General features: G+C 31.0%; 3 protein-coding genes across 8 annotated transcripts in view; all 3 read left to right on the forward strand.

The window, feature by feature from the left end:
- The window catches only part of LOC125849414 (protein PHLOEM PROTEIN 2-LIKE A9-like), a 40913-nt gene extending 35621 nt beyond the window's left edge, over window positions 1-5292 (forward strand). The window contains exons 1-3 of one of the 6 annotated variants that reach the window (XM_049529493.1): window positions 4151-4264; window positions 4399-4475; window positions 4686-5292. In XM_049529493.1, coding sequence (XP_049385450.1) covers window positions 4208-4264; window positions 4399-4475; window positions 4686-5049 — 498 coding nt within the window. In that variant the 5' untranslated portion in view covers window positions 4151-4207 and the 3' untranslated portion in view covers window positions 5050-5292. Of the gene's footprint in view, window positions 1-2065; window positions 2138-4150; window positions 4265-4398; window positions 4476-4685 lie in introns of those variants that run through there. The other 5 variants (XR_007444624.1, XM_049529497.1, XM_049529496.1 and 2 more) reach the window with 5 other exon arrangements.
- Window positions 5293-12131: 6839 nt separating this feature from the next.
- On the forward strand, window positions 12132-12989 carry LOC125849417 (protein PHLOEM PROTEIN 2-LIKE A9-like). Its single transcript, XM_049529501.1, has 3 exons — window positions 12132-12250; window positions 12358-12434; window positions 12539-12989. Exons 1-3 carry the CDS (start codon window positions 12194-12196, stop codon window positions 12897-12899), a joined length of 495 nt encoding a protein of 164 aa, XP_049385458.1. The 5' UTR covers window positions 12132-12193; the 3' UTR covers window positions 12900-12989.
- Window positions 12990-15830: 2841 nt separating this feature from the next.
- Window positions 15831-17885, forward strand: LOC125849408 (uncharacterized). Its single transcript, XM_049529482.1, has one exon. It carries the CDS (start codon window positions 15865-15867, stop codon window positions 17833-17835), a length of 1971 nt encoding a protein of 656 aa, XP_049385439.1. The 5' UTR covers window positions 15831-15864; the 3' UTR covers window positions 17836-17885.
- Window positions 17886-18029: the final 144 nt, after the last annotated feature.

Genomic DNA, 18029 nt, shown 5'->3' on the forward strand with positions numbered 1-18029 from the left:
GGCTGAGTGGGTGGGGGTCGAGGGTAGGGGTGAAAAAATGAAATTTTGAAATTAAAAATATTTTTTAAAAAACAAACTTGAAATTTTTTGTTGTGGGGGAGGGGGGTGACCGGAGAGGGGGGTGGGTGATCGAGGATCGGGATGAAAAAATAAAAATTTGAAGTTGAAAATAATTTTTAAAAACAAACTTAATTTTTTTTTCTTTTTGAAGTGGGTTGGGGGCTGATAGGGGGGTTGATGGGGGGGGGAGAGGGTAGTGGGTGGGGGTAAAAAAATAAAAAATTGAAATTAGAAATATCTTTTAAAAACAATTTTTAATATTTTTTTGGGAGGGGGTGGGGGTGGGGTAAAAAAATTGAATTTAAAAATAAGCTTTAAAATTTATTTATTTATTGGGTGGTGGTGGTTGGGGGTGGTTTGAGTGTAGAGACAAAATAAATTGATTTTTTCAATAATAAAATAATTGTAATTTGAAGTTGGAAGATAATTTTGGAAAATGTTTTCCTTAAATTTAGAAGGAAAGTCATTTTCCTTAAATTTGAGAAAAATAAGTTGATTTGAAAAATATTTTCCAAAACATTTAACCCAACCAAACATGAGAAAATTGGAAAACATTTTTCGGAAAATGTTTTCCTTCATACCAAACACACCCTCAAAGTAAGCAATTTTGACGGTACCTTTCAATGGAACATGACTAACAAAGAGTTTTCGAACTTCTTCCATGCTTGGTTTGCCTCTAGTAAATTTTCCAACAATGGTGTGCTTACAGTCTTCCGCAAGGTTGACAAAATAATCTTGAGCTGTGAAATAAACTGCAGGCTTACCCATATGAGTTCCATGTTTAATATCAACTGTCTGCTTTCCAACAGCACTCTGAGCAAGTGATGCACTAACAGTAGACACAAAAGAAGGCTTTGAAACAGAGAGTGGAGGCCAGGTTTGATTTTTCAGATTATTGACATTGTTATTGGCAGGATTAGAACTTGTGGGGGGCTGATCAATTTGTTGAGCATTAATGTGTCTTTGCAGGGGATCAAAATTGGAGGAAATTTTAAGGGTATTATTTATGTGATTGGGGTGAGAAACTCTTTGGTCTTGGTTCATATTAGAAGAGGGATTAGAGCTACCCACTTGATTCTATTTGTGATTGGAGTTGTAGTTGGGATTAGGTTGCTGAGATACGGAGACAGGTTGATTTTTGGCCGGAATTGTGGTGTCCATGGGCGGCGTTGGGGCGGTAGAAGAGGAAGTAGCCGTTGGAACAGTGGAGGAAAGGTTACTTGTCAATTTCTCATTGGTTAAAGGGGGCGTGGGATCAGGTGGTGCAGGGGGTGGGGGCATCGGGGCCACAACTGGCCCTTGGCTTTCTATTGCTTGCATATAGAGAGAGGGCAGAGAGTAATTCACGTATTTGTAAGTTATAGCTGAACTTTGAGATATATTTTGATTTCATAAAGAAGTTGAACATAAAATTTTCTATAAGGACTACATTTTGCATAAAGAAAAAGACAATATAGGAGTACATAAATCATCGATCAATTTAATTATATTAATCTATTGTTGTATACACAAAAGCGTTAAATTAAAATAGGCGCTAAAATGGCTGACAGAGACTTTCAAAACAAATTATGGGCGCACCAAATCTAAGTTATAGAAATTAAATGTGCTGCTATATACTACCTTATAATTTGAATTTTCAGCATGCTTTTTATTAAATATATTTGAATTCCAGAAAGGATGGTGCAGAACTTACGCAAGTAAATTGGTTGGAGGTAACTAACTGATTGTATTGACAATATTAATACAACGTAACGAATAAAACATCATACAACATTGAATTTACAATGTCATTGATGACTGATGCGTTCGGTTGGAGTGGTTCGCCAGTTTATCTTATGGCAAAATGGGGAGATAACACTCCGTGGAAAAAGGTGAATTTGACAAGTGAGATAAATAACAAAAGAATGATATCAAAAACTATTACGATAACAAAAGGAAAAGGGAAACAATATCGATAAGATTTATTTTGGGTTGTATGAAGTTTGGAACAAAAAGTGGAAAGGAGGTCTCAAAATTCATTCTGTAAACTTAACAGAGACCTAGAAGCTAATTTAGTCAAGTGAAAGAACAATACTTGTAAGATAGAAATGTCGATCCTTGTCATTCCATAAATCAGAGTTTAAAATAGGAAAAGTTGAATTGTTAAAAGTCTTATTTTGTTCATGTATTTTTGAGTGTTTCTTAAATAGATTTGTGTTTATAATTATGTATTTAATTTGTATTGCTCACGTCATGAATGAACTATGATTTTCCTCCCTATTGTCTCTTCCAGAACTTTGCGTACACTCTTCCCTTCTATATCAGCTAAAACAAATAAATTTATAACTTTATGATAGCTGGCTATACTATATATACGAAAATCATTACAAGCTAATACAGTGAATGATTCAAAACATTAAAATGAACTTTGAAAAAAATTATAATTAAAGAAAATATAGTTTGGTTCACAAAATATGGGACGTTTAGAGGAGTATCTTGGAACAATTATGTTTGATGTAGTTACTTATAGAATTGTTCTGATTTGCCACTAACTTGTTCATTATTAGTGAAAAATGACTCCCCAAATTAGCATGTTAGAGTGAGTGTGACACAATTGCATTTTCTCAATTATATTATAAGATTGAGGAGAGCTAGAGTTATAACTTTTCTAATGATCGATTTTTTTTTTCTACAATAATTATAGCCTCACTAATTTATTTTTTACGGATCAGGAATACTTGATTTATTAAAGTATGTCGTAACACAATAGTACAATGCATAACCAATAGTGAAATATAGCAAGAAGAAAGGAAAATTATTGTTGCCAAATTTATTTTCCTTACTCCACAACGGCTTCTAGCTTTCCCCAAATCAAAAGTTATTTAAAAGACATGCAAAAGATGTGAATACATGTTACTAAGGTCTATTAAATTTCTTGATATTTTGAAATTCAAATATTTATGATTTTCAGATACCGCTTTCACATAATTAAATTAAGACTAATCAAGTGATGAAACTTAGAAATCAAAGCAAAAAAGTGAATTTTAAAAACCATTAGTACTTCCTCTATCCCTAATTACTTGTTCACTTTTCCTTTTTTAATTGTCCCTAATTACTTGTTTATTTTGACAAATCAAGAAAAAACAATTTTTTTTACCTATTATACCCTTAATTAATTACTTTGAAAAAAAGTATAACTTCTTGAAGATCTTACATTTTTAATTCATCAACTTCATAATGAATAGGGGTAAAATGGTAAACTCACTATGTCAATTATAATTTTCTTAATAGGTGTGTCAATTTAAAAGTGGACAAGTAATTAGGGACATAATATAAGATTAAGTAGAAAAGTCAAATTAAACTATAACTTTGCAAAAAAAATATTCTGAAACTTGTGGCTTTAATTAGCTCGAGGTAATTTGGGCCGACTAGAATCAAGTGATAGTTCATTTAAAAAAAAAAAAAAAGGCAATGAAGAAAACGTCTAAAAGTGGAATATGTGAACTAATAATATTCACCGTGTGAGAATAATACAATGCCAATTTTTTTGTGGGTAATATATTATATTATTCAACCTTAATCAACTTGGGCTCAATCTCTATCTTCATGCATTCGATTTTGACAACTCACTATAGTGAGGAGTATATTCTCAACTTTTTTTGTTGTCGGTTCGGTCATTTTCCGTGTTTGAAATAATTGATTTGATTTATATAGGCAGAGTCACAATTTTAATTTTATAAATTTTAAAGTTTTAAAATGACGACTTTCTATTAAATATAATTAAGTTTTAAACTTAATATATATTTAATGATTATTTTAAATAAGAATATATTGATTGAATAAAAATTATTGAATTTAATCGACCATGATCACTAATTCTGCGCGTGACACTCTTGATTTATTCGCACTAAGTAAGCCCATAAGGAATAAAACGTTTCCTTCAAAAAAAAACTTGTAGAAAAATGCATGCCAACGTATATTAGAATATAAGACATGATATTTTATTCCATTGGATTGGTTGATAAACTATATTAAATGCCTGTCTCTTATTACGTGTGATTTGATTCCATTTCTATCTCTATATATGTATCTGATTTTTGTAGCCAAAATTATTATAAGGCACTCAAATCTCCACATTCTTTACAATTCAACTTATATAGCAAATTAAATGGCTTCAAAATCTCTTCACTATCAAGGCAAACAAACATTCTCTATAACAGAAAAGGTGCAGGACATTTCATACATTAGTTTCTTCTTATATTGCAATTCTTGTTTCTCTTATTACTTATGCTTAATCAATCGATCCATCGAGTTTATGTTATGTTATTTATTTAATAGTGTTATTTTTGTTGCTTGCAGGGTTATATAATTTATCCGAAATCTCTTAATATTGTTTGGGGAAATGATAAGCGTTATTGGAAGTTACCCAAAGACGAGTAAGAATACTATTTTTTTAATTTTATTTTTACCAACTATATTTTGATTTCATATAGAAGTTGAACATAAAATTTTCTAAAAGGACTACATTTTGCATAATGAAAAGACAATATAGGACTACATAAATCATCTTGGGATCAATTTAATTATACTGATCTCTTGTTGTTTTTAGCATGCTGACGTTTTTATTAAATATATTTGAATTACAGAAAGGATGATGCAGAACTTATGCAAGTAAATTGGTTAGAGGTAACTGGTTGCATCGATAATATTAATATGACGAAGAAAACATCATACAACATTGGATTTACAATGTCATTGATGACTGATGCGTTCGGTTGGAGCGATTCGCCAGTTTATCTTATGGCTAAATGGGGAGATAATAATACTCAATGGAGAAAGATCAATTTGACTACTGAGACTAATGGCAAAAAGATGATATCAAAAACTATTACGATAACAAAAGGAAACGGAAACAATATTGATAAGATTTATTTTGGATTGTATGAAGTTTGGAATAAAAAGTGGAAAGGAGGTCTCAAAATTCATTCTGTAAACTTAATAGAGACCTAAAACTTAATTTAGCCGAGTGAAAGAATAGTGTTACAAAAAAGTTGTAAAAATAGAAATACATCGATTATTGTCATTCTTAAATCAGGGTTTAAAATAGGGGAAGCTCAATTGTTAAGAGTCTTATTTTTATTCATGTATTTTAGAGTGGGTTTTCTTAAATGAATTCGCGTTTGTAACTTTGTATTTGTATTGCTCATCAGATCATAAATGATACTATGAAGAAAAAAATATTATTTTCCTAAACGGTAACAGTTTCACATATTATAGGACAATAGGAGGAGTATCCTGACAATTATGTTTAATTTAGTTATGTTGATCGATTCATATAAAATTATTCTGATTCACCACAACTTGTTCACTATTATCAAAAAATGACTCTCCATAATTTAGTTACTATATTATGTTTTTTATTTTCTACAAGTTGTGAATATTTTTTTTTTTATCGAACAAACACATTTTATTCATAATGACCCCAATCTCCTTCAACTACATTATGTGCCCTCTACTGTGCGTGCTTAACATATCAGCCTTTCGCTAGTTTCACTCGACAACTCTCTACTTTTTGTAAAATTGTTCTATCCTTTGTTTCTCTTTACACTTATTAGTTTTCCTATTCACTATCTCTAAGATTCTATACTTGCACCCCTCTTGTACTTCTCGCCTGATCATGTGTGGCTGAGGTACTCTTTCCTGCCACAGTGCTTCATTCCTTGCCTTCCATATCCCGTATATCACTGCTGCCATCACTGCCCATATGTAGTTCCTGTCAGTGGCGGATCTAGGATTTAGAGTCTGTGGGTGTCAAATAGACTTATCGATTAAATTAATTTTATATTTGATTAAATTATTTGTCTTTTCGATATATATCATAAATCAATCAATAAAATGTAAATAATAAGATATTACACTTTTATTGAGTATTTAATCAAATAAAAGAAAAGTCAAAGGAGTAATAATGTAATTAATTTAATTTAAGTCAATAACAATTATAAAAAAATAAAAATAAAAATTGTGTCAGTGCTTGGAGCCTTTTTTTTTTTCTTAAAAAACGTCTGCATCAAATTTCTCAAAAAAATAGGTACAAATGGGATTCGAACCTGCAACATCAGCCTTCTAAAGTTGCCCTCCTACCATGGCACCACAAGACAATTTTGTTATGTGGGTGACACATTTTATATTTATATAAATATTATATATATATACCTATGTATATATAGAGTTTCCGTCGAAGTTCGGGGGTGGCGTGGCACCCCCAAACCTCTGCATAGATCCGTCACTAGTTCATGTTGGAAAGAAAAAAGAAGTAAAGGAGAAAGTGAACAGAAAAATATAGCAAAAAACAGAAGTAAAAGCTACTGCAAAGTTTTTGTTTCTGATTAATAATGAAAGCAACAAGTCTACCTATAAATAGGCTTACTGTAAAACAGAAAATACTAAAATCTAGGTCCACTAAACCACTAACTACTAATTAGCTACTAATCTGCCACAATATGTAAACATGCTAAGGTAAAGGAAACTAACTAACAAACTCCTGAAGACTTGGTCAAGTATCTGAATCACTTTTCAACACTCCCCCTTGATTCAAAACAGCAAACTCCAAGTTGCCCTCTGAAGAACTTGTGCTTTGCTTGCGGAAGTGACTTCGTGAAGATGTCTGTTGCTTGCTCATTTGTATCACAAGACTTCAAAGTAATTTCTCTAGTAGAAACAAGACCTCTAATATAGTGATAGCGAATATCAATGTGCTTTGTGCTGCTGTGAAATGCTGGCTTCTTCGTCATCGCAATAGCAGATATATTGTCACAAAAAATCTCAGTTGCAGCAGTCGGTTTCTGATTAAAATCTGCAACAAGTCTCCTTAACCAAACTGCTTGACAAGTTGCAGAGGTTGCTGCAATATATTCAGCCTCTGAAGTTGATAAAGCGACCACTTCTTGCTTCTTTGAACTCCATGAAACTGCTACAGACCCAAGATTAAACAAGAAACCAGATGTGCTCTTTTGATCATCAATGCTGCCTGTGTAGTCACTATCAGTAAAGCCAGTTAATGTGAAATTTGTTACCTTAGAATACCAAATTCCATGCTCTGTTGTCCCATAAATATTTCTTAGTACTCTCTTTGCAGATCCAAGGTGAAGCTTGTTTGGATTGTGCATAAATCTCGATATAACGCCAACAGAGAAAGCAATATATGATCTTGTATGAGACAAGTAATTCAAACCACCAACCAGACTTCTAAAATAAGTTGCAATTGCCATTTCAGAACCATCATCACGACACAACTTTTCATTAATATTCATCGGCGTAACAACAACTTTACAATTTATCATAGTAAACTTTTTCAAAAGATCCGTCGCATATTTTCTTTGTGAAAGAAATATGCCTTTGATTCCCTGTTTCACCTCAAGACCAAGAAAATAATGCAGCAGACCCAAATCAGACATCTCAAAATTCTTCATCATGCAGTCCTTAAAATCAGTGATCATAGACTCATTCGAATACATATATATCATATCATCAACGTAAAGACATACGACCAAAAAATCATTTTTACCTTCTCATTTTACATAAAGAGTATGCTCATTGTTACTCCTTTCAAAACCATTCTCATGGAAATATGAATCAATCTTGAAGTACCATGCCCGCGGCGCTTGCTTTAAGCCATAGAGTGTCTTTTTTAACCTGTAGACCTTATCTTCTTTGCCATTTACTACAAAACCTTCAGGTTGTGAGACATAGACTTCCTCTTCCAAATCACCATTTAAAAAGGTAGATTTAACATCGAATTGGTAAACTGGCCAACTTAAATTAGCAGCCAAGGCAAAAAAAGTTCTCACAGTTTCAAAGCGAGCAACAGGAGAAAAAGTTTCTTCGAAGTCAATACCTTGTTGCTGGGAATAACCTTTTGCGACGAGCCTTGCCTTATGTTTTTGGATACTGCGATCAGCATGATACTTGGTTCTAAATACCCATTTGAGCCCAATAGCTTTCTTTCCTTCAGGCAAATTTACCAAGTCCCATGTCTGATTCTTTTGACTACTGAAACTAATGGCAAAAAGATGATATCAAAAACTATTACGATAACAAACGGAAACGGGAACAATACTAATAAGATTTATTTTGGATTGTATGAAGTTTGGAATAAAAAGTGGAAAGGAGGTCTCAAAATTCATTCTGTAAACTTAATAGAGACCTAAAACCTAATTTAGCCGAGTGAAATTATATATAGTGTTACAAAAAAGTTGTAAAAATAGAAATACATCGATTATTGTCATTCGTAAATTAGAGTTAAAAATAGTGGAAACTCAATTGTTAAAAGTCTTATTTTTATTCATGTATTTTAGAGTGGGTTTTCTTAAATGAATTCGCGTTTGTAACTTTGTATTTGTATTGCTCAGATCATAAATGAAACTATGAAGAAAAAAATATTATTTTCCTAAACGGTAACAGCTTCACATATTATAGGACAATAGGAGGAGTATCCTGACAATTATGTTTAATTTAGTTATGTTGATCGATTCATATAAAATTATTCTGATTCACCACAACTTGTTCACTATTATCGAAAAATGACCTCCCATAATTTAGTTACTATTTTATGTTTTTATTTTCTACAAGTTGTGAATATTTTTTATTTTTATCGAACGAACACATTTTATTCATAATGACCCCCAATCTCCTTCAATTACATTCTGTGCCCTCTACTATGCATGCTTAACATATCTAATGGCTCAATTATATAAATAAAATGAATTCATTCTATAAAAGGTTCCGTCAAAATCCAAAATAGAAATTTGGCTATTCATAAAAATATATAAAAGTATAAAAATTAATCCATAACTAAGAAAAAAGAAAAAAAAAATCATTGCTGAACCTTTCAAGGTGGCTTCTAGCTCTCTCAAAAGTTATTTAAGAGTCGTGCAAAAAATGTGAATACATTAAGGTATATGAGATCAATAACATTTTAAAGTTCACTTATCCAAATCTAAGTGTACAATATACTCCCTTTGTCCATAATTATTTGTCCACTTTTTCTTTTTTGGTTGTTCCTAATTACTCATCCATTTTGACAAATCAAGAAAATGACAAAAAAAATTTAATCTATTATATCCTCAATTAATTACTTTGAAAAAGATAGAACTTATTAAAAATTTTAAGTTTTTAATTCATCTACTTCATAATTAATAGGGATAAAATAGTAATTTCACCATGTCATTAATTATTTTATTAATAGATGTGTCAATTTAAAAGTGGACAGGTAATTAGGAATAGAGAGAGTATTAATACTAGGCATAATTAAAAAAACAAAGGTAATATCTTAGTGATATTGAATGTTATTATCTTTTACCAAAAAAAAGAAAGAATGTTATTATTACTCCATCTATTTTCATTTATTTGTTTTAATTTAATTATTCAGCTGTTTGGCATGCTGGTCTCCGGTTCTTAAACTTGAATGCATAGCAACATTATTACTCCACTGCTCATTTTGCCTCTATGTTTTTATATTATATAACATTTTTCTTCAATATTTTTATACAATTAATTGTTTTTCTAAAAGTTTGAATTAAAGTTGACCTTCTGTTTGGCCATATATTTTGCAAAAAATATAGGTTTGAATGTACTTTTCTTAGATATGATTTGTACTGCTAATTTCAAAAAATTATCAAAATTATTTAATTTGATTAATTTTTATATTTAAATATATAAATATTTAAAACTATGTTTTTTATTTTTATATAATTAATTATTTTTAAAAAAAGTTTGAATTAATGTTGAACTTGTGTTTAGCCATACATTTCACAAAAAAATATATAGTTTGAATGTACTTTTCTTAAATATGAGTTGTACCACTAATTTTTAAAAATCAGCAATATTATTTAATTTGATTAATTTTTAAATTCGAAATATACAGATTTAAAAATTATGTAAAAAATGCAATAAGTCACAATAATTGACATGTTTAAAATATATTTTAAAAATATAAAATTAATATTGTTAGCTTGTACTACACACTACACAGTATAGACTATTAATAACTAATATAAGAGAAAGAAATAAACAAGCGCCAAACCGTCAACACGTCTTCTAATGTTGCCTGTTTATTCCCCTTGGCTGCTCCAATGAGAATATGAATCTATTTAAAGTTTGAAGTTTGAAAACTTTTGCTTGGGTTCATTGATCTTAGCTGCATTTGTATTTTGTATTTATTTTGTTTATTTTTATTCGTCCATTTTTCCATTTTATATATTATTTAAATTTGTGATTAATATGCCTATTTCGTCACAATTTTTATATTAATCGATGTATACTATTAAATTTTGAAAAATAAGTAACTAGGATTGAAGATAAAATATTTTTTTAAAAAAAATTGATATACTAAAAGTGAAAGATAAAAATTTAATAATTTTTTTAATATAGTTAATAAATAAAAGTGAACGGGAACAAGTATTAGGAATTTTGACCCTTTTGGTCCAACTTTAGTCCTTTCACTTATTATTCTTTCTGCCGGCTTAAGCATAAACTGATTTGGCCTCCTTATCACCAAATATTAAGTGCTTAATGAATTTTAAAAAAAACAACTATAATTATATTAAAAATTCAATAAGAAAAATCTTAGTAACTTGTTGACTTTCCAAACTTTTATCATATTTGTGAAAATTCTATTTTCTATCTTGTAATCCCCCTCCTCCTTCCGGCCTTCCCCACCCCTAATGTACATGTTTCTTTTATTTATATATTTTTACGAAAATAGAAAAAGAAAAAAAAAAGAGTCAATTAGACTACAACTTTGCAATTTTTTTCTAGAACTCGCACGAGGTATTTGATAGCTAAATAATGAAAACAAAGGTCTAAAAGTGGAAGATGTGAACAAAAGCAATGAAAAAGATATATACGCCTACCGTTAACTTTTACTTGTCTACTATTAAATTCTCATTTTTTTTGTTATTTTTTACATATGCAAGAAAAGACAAAAAAAAAAATCTTTATTTTTATATTATCACCAATATTAATTACTTATTCCTCAAATAAATTCCATCCAAAAATATACACTAATTAATAGGAGTATTATAGTAAAATACTTATATTATTAATCATTATTATTTCTTAAGGATATATAAAATTAATGAATAAAAATAAAGAAAAAATTACAGAAATTTCACCTTTTAGTTTACTTATCACCATTATCCCCTATAAGTTTTACAAATCTCCAAAATCCCTCATTTTCGCGCATCAGATTAGTGTATCTCGCGCATCAGATTAATGTATCTCGCGTACCAGATTAGTGTATCATGTATAAAACGTACATCAGATTAGTGTATCATGTATAAAATGTAATGTATCTTACTTAACAATTAATGTATCTCGCGCATCAGATTAATATATCAATGCTTATATTATTGCATCCGTTTGAGGGATTTCTGTAATTATAAACTTTTGAAGGATAGATTGTAATTGTGCCTTAAAAGTATGCGATTTCTGTAATTTTCCCATAAATAAAAGTGAACGGAGAGATTAATAATATCGTAATCTACTAAACGTGTGAGAATATAATACAAAGTCATTTTGTAGTGGGTGTTTTATCCTATCTTTAGCAATTTGGCCTCAATCTTTAGTAGTACTACAAAACAAAGGACGGTTCTAGTTTAATGCGTTTAATTTTGACAACTTATAGTATATACTTTTAACTTCTTTTTTACATCCAATCATCTCCGACGTTGTTAAGCTAATTACTCCGATTAGTTCAGATTTGCATTTAGTAAATCCTATAAGGGCTAACTACAACATTTTTTTTGAAAAAGAAATCATGGTGTATCTTATTTGAACGTCACTGTTCAACTTGTACTATTTTTTTCTTAAAATTATTTAATTTGCACCTAATTGTTTGACAAACATCAAATATGCGATATTTAAATTAAGTTTCATACGACTAAAGTCTGGCATTTTTACTTTGGTCGGTAGTATGCTTAGCTAAATGCCTCTTTCATACGATGTAGTTGATTCCCATGCATGCATGGAATTAATTCCTATCTCTATATATATCTGATTATTAATTATATAGGGCAAATAGCATATATCACAAGGCATCACTCAAATCTCCACATTAATTCTTAGTAATTTTGAGTAATTCAACTTAATATAGCAAATGGCTTCAAAAGCTCTTCACTATCAAGGCAACCACACATTCTCTAAAACACAAAAGGTGCATGAAATTTCATGTATTTGATTTCTTCCAATATGTATTAATTAAGTTGTGCTCGAGTTTCTATTTTTAAAAAAATTGAATTATGTTGTTTTTGTTGCTTGTAGGGTTATATAGTTTATCCGAAAGCACTTAACATTGTTTGGGGAAATGATAAACGCTTTTGGAAGTTACCCAAATATGAGTAAGAACTAAAGGGTGCTAATACATTAATTTAATTGGCTAACATATATATGCTATACTTTGTAATATCAACTAACATGTTGTTAAATGTAATTTGAATTACAGAAAAGATGGTACAGAACTTATACAAGTAAATTGGTTGGAGGTAACTGGCTGCATTAACAATATTAATGTAGCGAAGAATGCATCGTACGATATTGAATTTACAATGTCATTGATGACTGATGCATTTGGTTGGAGAGATTCACCAGTTTATTTTATGGCAAAATGGGGAGATAACACTCGATGGAGAAAGATGAATTTGACAAGTGAGATTAACGACAAAAAGATGACACCAAAAAATATTACGATAACAAAAGGGAAGGGGAACAATGTTGATAAGATTTATTTTGGATTGTATGAAATTTGGAACAAAAAGTGGAAAGGAGGTCTCAAAATTCATTCTGTAAACTTAACAGAAATCTAGAAGCTAATTTAGTTGAGTGAAAGAGCAGCACTACAAGAAAGTTATAAGACAGAAATTATATTGAATAAATCGAATGTTGTCATTCCGTAAATCAGAGTTTAAAATAGGATAAGCTCAAGTTAAAAGTCTCATCACTTTTTTTAGAGCGTGTTTTTCTTAAATAAAATTTGTGATGGTATTTGTATTTGTATTGCTCACATTATAAATGAAACTACGTTATCAAGTTTAACTACAAGAAGTGAAAATACGCAAATTACCCTTCAACTTTTTCTGGAAAAGGCACTCACATATTTTAATTTTATCAGTGTTCTCTTGCGCGCTCTATTTTGTTTATGTAACTAATGCCATCCTAGAACATAAAAAACAAATTTCATGTGTTGAAGTGCATTACATGCACCACAAATACCTTACGGAATAGATACTGAAGAATAAGTAGAAACAGTATTGATCATTCAGGGTAAGATGAGAAAATTAAGAATATTTTTCCTTTTACTCTTTTTTATATTCGCTTCCTCTCATGAGTTTAATGTAAGAGTTAAATATTTGATTTTGATTATAATTCTTTAAGATAAAAATTATTCATTAGAAAACAATATGAAAGTATTACAAGACAACATAAATAATGATTAAAAATATTTTTAAAAAGTTGAGAAAATTATACTTAAAAGACAGGGGTGTACAAAACCGAATCGAAAACCTAATCAAATCGCAAATCGAGTCAAACCAAGAAAAAAAACCCGACTAGTGGTTGGTTTGACTTGGTTTGGTATTGAAAAAAAAACCCGACTATATTTGGGTTGGTTTGGTTTTAATTGGAAAAAACTAACCCGAGACCAAACCAACCCGACATTATATATATAATTTTAAAATTTTATTTTATACATAAAATATATTTACTTTGATATAATTTTTAAATATTTCTTATACTTTTTCATAGTTTTTATCTTTTAATATATTATTTCAAGTTTGAAACTTAGAATTCTGAATAGTTCAATAAAGATTATAGTCCACAGATGTTGATAATTATAATAAAGCTTAAATCAAAATCAAATTAATACTAATGCAAAAAGAAATTCAATTCAACACTAAGAATGACAATAATATTGAATATTTATTCTTTGGTTTTACATTGGTTTAGACAATTCAAATACATAATCTAATTTTAATTTCCTCTAATATTTAGTCATGTAACTAATACTTATACTTATTTTAGCATGATTTAGTACTTTTAAATTATGATCATTTTCATTATGACTTGTTAATTTGCAATATTTGTTTTACGCGATTTCATTATTATTATTTTTTTGTTGGACATTTTAGTGTCATTACTCATATCATATTTTGTGTTATTTTCTTAAGAAACACCTTAGATAGTTGTATTTTGGTAGGACTAAAGAAATATTTGAAGTACAAGTAAATTATATGTTTGTATGAATACTTTACCGGAAAAACCCGAAAATCCGAAAACCCCAAAAAAATCCGAGGTTGAAAAACCCGAGTTTTATTGGTTTGGTTTGGTTTATAGATTTAAAAATCTGACACAAATGGTTTGGTTTGATAATTGAAAAACCCGAACCAACCCGGTCATGTACACCCCTACTTAAAGAATACTTTCACGTAGAGGTGTCAAATTGGCGGATTGAATTGAAATTGGAGATATTAAAATGGGTTAAAATAGAAATTGGGTTGGGTCTTGACCCACCCAAGTTTACTTTGGGCTCAAATGGATTGGGTTCAAATGGGCTAAAAAAGGGGTTGGGTCTTGATCCTCCCAATTTGACCCGATTAATCTCAATAATTTAAACATAGTGATATTTAACTTTTATAATCACAATTCGAATATCAGCTCAAGATTTTTTTCCAAAAAAACTAACAAATGGATAGATAAATCTTAAAAGATGTTAAGTAGATAATAATTTATACCTTTAATGTATGAACATATCTCAGTAAAGAGTTTTAAAACGGATTGAAATTAGAACTTGAATTGGACTCAATTAAGGATTCCCTTAAAATGGGTTAGGCTTGAGATTGGACCTAATTCAAATTATCTTGAGCCCAACCTTTAAAATTATGAGCGGGTTAGACGGGCTACCTATGTTTGGGTTCATTTTTTACACCCCTACTTTCACGTAATATGAGATGGAGGGAGAATATATATATATATATATAATATGAGGGTCGATTCACATGAGAACTGTTTTGATTCGCCTCAAATTATTCATATCAGTAAGTGAAAAATGATTTCCCAAATTAGCCTTGTCACAGTGAGTGTGATATCATTGCACCTTTTCAACTACGATAGCAACTGTTGTAGTGACAAAATTGACAGACACTAATTAACTAACATTATGGGAAATATCTATAATGTTCCTCACTAGAAACCAATGCCTTCATCCATGGTTGATTTACTTATAACTTTGTATATACTCAATCACTTTTACTTATCACATTATGCTCATTAAAAAAATAATGATCGATATGACTATTTTACCATACTACCCCTATTAATTGATGTTTAGTTTAAATCAAAAAACAAGTAATTAATGTTAAGGACAAAACACTAGAAAAAAAAATAACTTGTCTTTTCTTGATATGTTAAAACTGACAAACAAAAGTAGTGGACAAGTAAAAGTGATCGGAGAGAGTATCTGAATCTGTGCTATTCTTTTGCATATTCTTGTATTGAAGTTCATCAAAAAGGTTTAAAAGAAAGAGAGCAAGTTGGAGTAAAGGATCCCATAATAATAGATATAAGAAACACAAGAAAAGGATCATATTCAAGTAAGAGACACTTGACATAAGAGGAAGGTACATCCTTCAACATTCTTCACAATATTTTAGGTCTTTCTTTATCATCTCCGATTACTCGATACATATAATTTTTACATGCAAAACACGATCGAGAAAAAATATCATTTCATCAATTCTTCATTGATCAAATACTTGAAACATTTGCTAGGCAGGAATGATGTCTATAAATCATATCAAGGCTGCCTGGATTGCCTATAATGTGCAATCTTTTTGCATTCTAAGCCTCTTAATCCAAGCTCTATTGCTTCTTTTAGCACCATTCAGGAAGAGAACAGGCAGTAAAATCCTGATGGTGTTTGTTTGGTCAGCATACATGGCTGCTGATTGGGCCCCTGCTTTCATTCTCAATCTCATTGTAAATTACAGCAAAACAAGACATGACAAGACAGAACTTATGTCATTTTGGGCTTCTTGTATGTTGTTGCACTTAGGAGGTTCTGATCACGCGATAGCTTTTTCCCTCGAGGACAATGACCTGTGGTTTAGGTATGCTTTCACGTTTGTTTTCATGTTCCTGTCCTCTGCCTATGTGTTCTACTTATCGTTCTCCCAAGTAAACTATCTTTGGATCCCAAATGTCCTAGTGTTCTTGGCTGGGATCATCAAATGTTACGAGAGGGCACGTGCTAGGTTCATAGGGAGTATGGATAAGTCCATAACGTTGAGTAATCCTAAGTACGAAGATGTTGTGAAGAGGAAGTCGTCAGAAGAACCTCACAATTTCCGAGCAGGAGAGCCGGATGATGTGGAGGTTATACAACTTGCATATACAATATTCAGGGCCTATAAAGGTGTTCTGGTGGAGCACAAGTTCACTTTTGAGGAGTATGGTAGAATTCAACAACTCTTGCAAAACAGAACTGATTTGTTTGCTTTTAGAATCGCGCAGGCTGAACTCGAGATTCTACATGATGTTCTATACACTAAGGCCCAAATTTTCCATGAAAGTTTTGGGAACTCAGCTCGATCTGTCTATTGGGTTCTGCTTCCTGCAGCATTGGCCTCTTTCTCTTTGTTGGTGAGGAACAACAAGCAAAAGCAATTTGATCCGTTCGATGTAGGACTAACCTACAGCTTACTCATTGGAGGTATGGCTCTGGATGCCATTGCTTTTGTTGTCTTGCTTTATTCCTCAACTTTCACAATTGCCACAATGTCAAGGGCAACGTCGAGGCCAATCACTTGGGTGGTCAAATTCCTCAAAGCTTTAAAGTGGCCACGGCCACGTGCTCTATGGTGTTGGAGACCATCTCTCCAACAATTCAACCTCATAACCTATGGTTTAAATCGACCTCCAAAAGCATGGGAATGCATAATTGATTCCCTACACCTTACAAATTATCTTGATGAGATGATATATGTGAAAAACAAGAGTCTTTCTCCTATATTGGAAGCTGAAATTCTAAGACAAATAGAAATACGTCTAAATAGGCATGATTGGGATTGTAACTCGTATGCTTCTACATTCACTAAATGCACCAGCAAGTTCCCTGTGTCGAAGGAGCTTGACAAGAACGAGTTCCTCATAGTATGGCACATTGTGACAGAGATTTTCTATAATGTTGTCGATGTACCTGAGGAAAATATTGGATCTGATTCAAGAGAGTTGAACAAGTTTAGAGAATGTTCAAAGTCTCTATCAGACTACATGGTTTACATTCTTATTTTTCGCCCTTTCTTCATGCCTGTTCCTAACAAGAAGAAGATAGAAGAGACCAACAACAAGATAAAAGAATTGCTTCATGAAAAGAAAAATTCAAGCCAACAAGAAGCTTGCCAAGAGATCATGAAAAAAGCTGCTGAGGGGAGAATTCCTCAGGAATCGTTCTTGTATGAAGCTTTTAAGGTTGTCAACTGTTTGCAAACTGAATCTCCTTGGTGTCAAGACAGAGTTAAATGTTGGGATATTATTCATAAAACTTGGATCGCAATATTATTTGATGCTGCCAAATGCTCTGCACCGCGTGCTCATGCACAATATCTTGTGAGAGGTGGTGAAATTTTATCCTTAATCTGGTTGTTGGGTGCTAACTGTGGATCCATGGCTCAGTTTTCATTTTTTGAAGATTCTGATGAGGAAAATCAAGCTAGTAATATGGCTAGGCTCGAATCGATATATTACTAAAGTTTAGGAATGTAACATATCATGTGAAGAAGAGCATCATACCAGTTGGTCTTAGGATATGGTATCTTTTGTAGTGTTGAAACTTTGTTGTTGTTATGAATAAATTGAGCTAATGGATGTTCATTGAGTACTTTTTTTGAAACATTTGAGTACTTTTACATATTATTTATACCATGAACCATGTAATTTTACAT

This window comes from Solanum stenotomum, chromosome 12 (assembly GCF_019186545.1).
Source record: "Solanum stenotomum isolate F172 chromosome 12, ASM1918654v1, whole genome shotgun sequence".
Lineage (NCBI taxonomy): Eukaryota > Viridiplantae > Streptophyta > Magnoliopsida > Solanales > Solanaceae > Solanum > Solanum stenotomum.